A 7,424-nucleotide genomic window follows, 5' to 3' on the forward strand; every position below is an offset into this window, starting at 1 on the left:
CAGATGTTGCATCGGCTGAGGCAACTGGCTTCTTCCCTTTGGTTCAGCCGATTGCATTGGGGCTGTTCAGCTGAACCGAAAGGAAGTGAAGGGAATCGAAGGGAACCAAAGCCAGCCGGTGTACATCTGAAAATAGCCATACACCGCTGAAGTGAATAGCTGAATAGGATTCGGCTCAGTTAATCCTTCGGCAGCTTATATACGGGGACGAGGGACCTATATGGGGGCGAGGAACCTATAAATCCAACCTTTTTGCATTTTACACCTTCTAAAGTTAGGTGATTTGTGATGAGGGAGAGGACCAGGGCAATTAGATTGGACCTTTTATTTTCCGTCAATGTCCACTTTACGCAACCAATTGTTAGCCAGTAAGGGAACAGCTCAACTTCAAGTATGTTTTTGATGCAGTACTCAAGAAATAAGAAAGTGAAGCTACTACTGAGCTTCCATGAAAAAAATACAAGGTTTATTTCCAACTTAATTACAAACTGTGATCATGATATCCTGCTGGCGATAAATCCCGAGGATATCCAGTGCAAAGTCTAACACATCCAGTCATTCGCAAGTGAAAATGAACGTAAGGTGCCGAAATAGGAGTTTTTTTTGCGGAGAACTTTGTTGGTCTTTTTTATATAGCGCCAGCTTGCAGATTTCACAAGTAGACTTCTTGGGGACAAATCGCAGTGGGGTGGCAGAAAGCCGATCAGTTAAACAGTCTGAAAAGGAAGAGAGAAAAAAAGAAGAAAACTTTGTTGCAATTGTACTTTCCATGGACACAAATCATAGATAGAATGTAAAATTGTATAAGCATATCTACAGCATTGAGGTGACCCTTTAAAAACCATGACTGAGAGGGGTAAGGTGAACAACAGTCACTGCACAGCATTACAAAGTAGGAAGAACAGTCTTTAAATGTAATAAATAAATATGGTGGCCCCCATGTGTATATATTAAGTGGCAGAACAGTGATGCAGTGGTTTCTCCCACATGCCATGCTGGAAGGTTAATTGGTACGGTCTAAATTGGTCCTGTATGCATGTATTTGAGATAGAGATTAGATTGTAAGCTCCTTGAGGGAAGGGACTGATGTGAATGTAAAGCAACCCGCCAACCCCCCATAGAGAATGGCAGACCTGCAGGCTGCATACAGGTGATCTCGGCAACTTCACAAGCAACATCTACAAAACAAGCGGCGGCTTCCCCGCTGTACATTTAGCTCTTCTTGCCCAAAGCAGGGCTAAATGTATAAAACGACTACCCACCGGGCACCCGGAATTGCATGTCCCGGGCATCGGGAGATAGGAATTCCACAACCCTGCTGATCCTCTACTCCCTGCTGCACCAAGGCCAGGCCTTGGGTGGCCTTGTGGGAAATCTGGCCCTGTACATGCCTTTTATATCTTTTCAGATGTCTTTTAATATGTCTTTGCGTCAACTGCACTCCATTACTATTAGTATGTTTTGGGGGGGGGTTTTCCATATAATTTTTTATTGAAAGTTTTCGGTTAAACATTATAATTATCAAAAAGAAAAAAGTGCTATGGTAACACAAGATAGGCGGTAAACAAAAACATTCCTGTATACAATACTGTGTTCCATATTTCTGATTCCCATAACATAGCCATAGAGAGAGGCGAATAAAGAAAAGATGTACAAGCCACAGATACGGAGAATGACAGGATCAATCTATGGATCTCCGTACCTTGTTATGTTTTTTTATTGTTACTTATTTCAGAATAGCGCAAATTCACACATGATGTTTTTTTTATCTAGATATAACGTACTGCAGGGATAATCTCTGGATTTAGGGCCCGTTCACACGAGTTGCAGTGCGTCACTGCCCGATTCTGGCCAGAACGCACTGCATCGCATTGCGGTCGGCTCACTTTTTAGTGGGTCAGGAGGGGGGCGTGGCGGGCCATTCAAGTGAATGGCACCGTAGCCCCGCCCTCCGGCCGCAATGCGATTGCCCGCACGGGCTTCGCAAGGCACATTGTGCCTGCGGTCCGGTCCACTGCCGTGCAATCAAAATAGTGCAGCATTTTGATCGCACCGGACCGCAGGCACAATGTGCCTTGCGACCCTGTGTGGGAGATCGCATTGCGGCCGGAGGGCAGGGCTACGGTGCCATTCACTTCAATGGCCCGCCACGCCCCCAACTGCCCCACTAAAAAGTGAGCCGGCCGCAATACGAGGCAGTGAGTTCTGGCCAGAATCGGGCCGTAACGCACTGCAACTGGTTTGAACAGGCCCTAAAAGGTGCATACTCCCGCTAAAACTGTTTTTCTTATTTTATGTCTGTTTATTGGGCTAATTTTTATCTTGTTATTTTTGGACGGACTTTCTGCTTTAAGTATATCTAAAGCTAACATTTTTTATATATTCGTTTATTTATTTTGCACTGTAAGGAAAAATGACAATCTCTGCTAGGATTTAATTGGTTGTCTGTGTCCCCTCCCCCTCTCTGTTTGTCCTGGTGACCATTATCTCAGGGGAGCAGAAAATGAAGGCAAATCTTACATTTTACAGCTGTCTCCAGACCAGGAATAGAGAGGAAAATGTCCAATAAAAAATAAACAAGTTTGGGCTTTTAATGACACTTTAACCACTTCAAGACCAGGTGTTTAGACCCCCTTCCTGTCCCGGCCATTTTTCAGTATTCAGCGCTGCGATACTTTGAATGACATTTATTCCATCATGCAACGCTGTACTGAAATGAATTTTACACAATTTTTTGGGGACAGATAGAGCTTTCTTTTGGTGGTATTTAATCGCCACTGCGTGCTTTATTTTTTACTATATTAGGGAAAAATTATTGAAAATTTAGGATAACAATGATTATTACCCATATTTTTGGTAAAATATAAAAGTCGGGGTCACGTCGGGTAAATAGACAGTAAACATGTCAAGCTTTAAAACTGTGCGCACCCGCGAAATCGCAAAAAACTACCATACCCAAAATTGACCATAGGCAACACTTTAAAAGCTTTTACCGCTCATCAGTTTCGTGTTATCAGTGATTGATGGCCCTAGAATTATTGCTCTCACTGCGATGTTCGCAACGATATGTAACATGTGCTGCGTAATTGGCGCAATTGTCGTTTTCGCACGTATGCGCACCTGACGCCTGTCTGCATGTGTGTATGTATGGGGGGGGGACTTTTTAAAAAAAAATTGTTCTTTTTTATTGTTTTTTATTTGTAACTTAAATTTTTTGGGGGGGAAACTTAAAAAAATATTTTTCCACTTAACTGTATTGCTATGATATAAGGGGCTAAGAAAACCCCCCTATTTGATAGCAAAAGATGTGACAGGTCCTCTTTATGGAGACATCAAGGGTCTCCAAGACCCCTAATGTCACCCCCCTGAAGAAGCTGATGAAGCAGACATCTGCTTCATCAGCTTCTCTCCAGCATCTGAAGCTGGAGAGTGACACAAGAATGCGGAAGTGATGTAATATACATCAGTTCTGCATTCTGACAGCGGAGAGGGGACCGGAGGGAGCTCGGGTACCGACCTCCCTCTCATCCACTGTGACAGAGGCACTATGCTGGTCCCGGGCTCGCACCAGGCACAGCGTGACAGCGGGAGGGGGGGAGCCGCGGAGGGGCGCACATACCAGGACCTCATACAAGCGATCCGCCGGCTCTATAGCCGGCGGATCGTTTGTATGTTAACAGGCATCGATGCCGGTTTTCAAATATCGGGCATTTCCCGCTCGCGCCCAGTGGCGTACGCTAGTCTTAGTCTTTAGACGTTCGCTCAGATCTAGAGAGCTCCTAGCCGGCCGTTTTTTACAACGGCCGGCCTGGAAGTGGTTAATAATATGAAAATGAGCTGTTTGTGCCACCTGGTGGCAGCATAGGGACCGGTTCATCAATCTAAAATATAAAATTAGAAACTGTAATAGTAATTGAAGCTTTGTCAATATATTTGCCCTTTGTAAAGAGGTGCTGGGGGTTGTGGTATTTGTATAGCAGTATATATATGTATATGTAGACAGGCGGTGCCTGGAAAGAGCCTGCACAAGGTCATAGGCAAGGAGGGAAGAAATTGCAAAAATAAGTATTTTATTTTAAAATAATGTATTTGTATGTGATGCACAATGCTTTAGCAAATTTAATGCCACATGTTATTTAGGGCTATTGCAGGCCAGCAATCCTGTGGCCAGCCACAACTCATTGCATAGCATTTTTTTTACATATTACTCTATTTAAAAATGACTCTGTGAGGACTCCACCTGGGTTGCTACCTATACATGTCATATTGGAACCTGTCAGACTGCATGTGACAGCAGTATGATTTATTTTATGTTCCCGGGACATTTAAAAATGTCCCGGGAACATAAAATAATAAAGCATTTACATTTTTATTTTAAAAATGTCACCTTACCTTAGCCTGGTGGTCAGTGGGGCTCCCTGGACCCAATCTCCTATGGCTTTGCAGTGCTGCTTTGTTCTGGCCGAATGTTTTTGAATATCTGTTATTACGTCTATGGGTCCATTCAGTTTTCTATGTGTGCTTAAACTTTAAAGGTGCATTGGAGGGAAGTATATGATTCTGTGGTGCTACTGCTAACGCCTTAGCTGAATCTTGCATGTATTTGCCCACCATTGATGGGACCCCATTCATACTGAGTAATTTGTAGTGCGATTTCCACTCAAACATGAAGCTCAATGTAGCTTGTCCAATGCATTTCAAGGGAGCTGTTAACATCTCATAGCTCAATGTCGCCTGTAGCTTGTAGCTGAAGCTTGTCGCTCGAACATGACCTATTTTTCAGTGGATTTTGTGCGATTTGGCCCCAATAGGCTTTGATAGACTGCCAATTGAAGCAGTGTAGCTCAGTGTGGATGGTGGTCTCACTCTGAGCTACAAGCTTTTTCAGCGCTGATTTAAGCTCATCCACTATGAGCGACATTGAGCTACAGTGCACATTTTGTCGTGCTACGTATCGCTTCTTTTGGCAGTCTATCAAAGTCTATTGGGACCAATTCACTCGAAATCTGCAGAAAAATAGCTCATGTTCGAGCGACAAGCTTCAGCTCAAAACGTAATCCTCCTGTCCCATCGCACTCCTAACCGGACAAAAACCCAAATCCAACTGGGTGGGTGCGGTAGTGACAACGGATGCCTCCGTGAAATGTAGAAAGATAAAGGCAGTCACTCGCACTCCATGATATTAAAGTCAATGCAGTTTATTGACTGAGATAACACACATCTCCTTAGCAACGTTTCGGGACCGTGCGGCTCTGTTTGCCTTAGGAAGGGCCCGGTATGTGTTCGCTCACCTCCCGATCTACTGAGCCGACCTGTGACAGTCTCATTGTCACAGGTCGGCTAGAACTATGAGGTGAGTGAAAAGCACTCACCTCATAGTTCTCCTTTAATGTCACTTTAAGACTAGTCTTGGATTTGAACACTTTAAACAAATGGATCAGGATCGAAATATTACATATAGAATGTAATATTGCCAGAAGCAGGGGCATGATGGGATTGCCTACCCCTGTAGTAGACAAACACTTCCACTTAGCACTGTCCCATGTCCTATCTCAGTATCTCCAGAACAGAAGCAAGTAAGAATCTTTACCATATTATGCTAAAATCTTTGCAGTGCAGATAATGTTTTTTATTTTATTTTTTATTTTAAGGAAAAACTAAACCTTCATTTAAAGGGATACAGCAGTTCAAAAAATGAATGTATAACAGTCAGAAACATATTCCTGTGAAATTGAAGTCTAACCTGATTATTATTAAATTGACAGTGCTGATGTCTATGATTCTTCCTCCTCTGCGTCCCCTTCTTCTTCCTCTCCTTGTTCATCTTCGGCCTCTCCTTCCTCCTGGAAATGGAAACGTGTATCAGCGGAATGAGAAAACATTCAGAGTAGAATAGCGGGGCTGACTTTAAAAAAACAGTACCATTCTTAAAGTAGAACTATGGTCTTATGCTAAAAAAATATGTGCTACAGCGTCTCATTATAAGAGCGTCTGCAAAGTCCCACAAATCCCTGTTGATCCTGCAACTGAAGTCTACCTCATACAGCTTCCTGTGATGGGGTGGCAACATGCTGCACTGCTCTGGAAGTCAGAGCAGAGTTGTCACTCTCATGTAGGTTGTGCCTGCTTGCATTACAGAGGGGTGAAAACATGAAGCAGGGGGCCGGAACTCTCAGCTTGTCAATCTGGTCATGCATAGTCCTGCCTACTGCGTTGATTGACAGCTGTGCCTCTGTTGCTGGAACCTCCCACAGTAATCTGCAGTGTCTGGGGGGAGAGTGTGTGAGACACAAATGATGGAGGATTTCGCTCCAGTCAGGAGAGGTAAGGAAAGTTTTTTTTGTGCATTAAGTTGTACTTTCATTTACCTCTTCTTCTGCTGCTGCTGCTGTTTCTTCTTCTGCGCCCGCCTGCAAAATGGAAATAAATATTGAAAAAGTTTAGAACTGAGCACTGCAAAAGTCAAATCATACAGAGAAATACTTATTTAAAAGGTATGTAATGGGTGGGTGTCAGTCCGGAGGAGTGGGGCGTTTCTAGGCAGGCTTCATTTACATTCAGACTTCACTAGGTAATGTCCAGATGTGATGCTAAGCCTCAATGATTGAAAGAACTGAAATCCAATGAATGAAAGGGGTGGGCCAGGGACAGTCGGGGACACACCAATGATATAGTAGCAAGGGGGGCATAGTAGACAGCAGGGGGACACATGTCTGAGACTCGATGTTCTATCTGCACTTCTAACTCATATTTACAAACTAAAAAACACCTTTTGTGTACATGTACCTCCCAGTTTTCTGAGATGGGAAAGAGGGGCAGACTATAGTGCAAAGTATATAACCAAAGGGCACACCCCTTTCATGCCCCCAATTACCCAAACCATGATGATTTAAAGTGTACCTACAGCCAGAACACATTTTTGTTTTGGATTGAACCCCTGTCAGGTTTTTCTGCCGTCAGAGGCTCCGTTGGAGAGCTTCCTGTACTTCCTGTCTTATAAAAAAAGTTGTTTCCAGGACAGGAAGTGAGGGTATATCCCTCTAACAGCCACAGACCTAGAAATAAAAATGCTAAGTAAGGGAATGCTAGAACCTATGTCGGCTTTTTATTGCTGTTACCCTCTTGTAGATTTTCTATCACTTCCTGTCTGGTAAAACTCTGTCCCAGAACAGAAAGTGAGGGGAAATCTCTGCTAGCTTGAAAACCTGACAGGGGAACTAAGCTTTTCCCCACTCTATCCAAAATGTAAAAAAAATCTTTAAAAAAACAATGGCATTTGTAATCGTCACCCAATGCATTAAAAACTGTAGCTGCTGTAATGTTCTAGATCCTGCAAAAAAATCAGTGCAATATGACAACCTAGAGGCAGGGGCGTCTTTAATATTGATTGGACCCTGGGCAAACAATTTCTTGCCCCCCCCCCC

The 7,424-nt window shown here is 43.5% G+C and overlaps 1 protein-coding gene and 1 long non-coding RNA gene across 2 annotated transcripts in view; both read right to left on the minus strand.

The window, feature by feature from the left end:
• Nucleotides 1-597: 597 nt before the first annotated feature.
• Nucleotides 598-5,837, minus strand: LOC108783980. The gene is made up of 2 exons (XR_001941043.1): nt 5,744-5,837; nt 598-716 (listed from the first exon to the last, which is right to left on the minus strand). It is a non-coding gene; the product is annotated as an uncharacterized LOC108783980 (long non-coding RNA).
• Nucleotides 5,838-6,189: 352 nt separating this feature from the next.
• The window catches only part of LOC108783966 (SH3 domain-binding glutamic acid-rich-like protein), a 36,351-nt gene continuing 35,116 nt past the window's right edge, over nt 6,190-7,424 (minus strand). The window contains exons 5-6 of the mRNA XM_018552682.1: nt 6,369-6,410; nt 6,190-6,267 (exon numbers count right to left, since the gene is read on the minus strand). Of these exons, the coding sequence (XP_018408184.1) occupies nt 6,190-6,267; nt 6,369-6,410 (120 nt within the window). The remainder of the gene's footprint in view (nt 6,268-6,368; nt 6,411-7,424) is intronic.

This window comes from Nanorana parkeri, unplaced genomic scaffold (genome assembly GCF_000935625.1).
Source record: "Nanorana parkeri isolate BGI_ZX_2015 unplaced genomic scaffold, ASM93562v1 scaffold95, whole genome shotgun sequence".
In the NCBI taxonomy this organism is placed as follows: Eukaryota; Metazoa; Chordata; class Amphibia; order Anura; family Dicroglossidae; genus Nanorana; species Nanorana parkeri.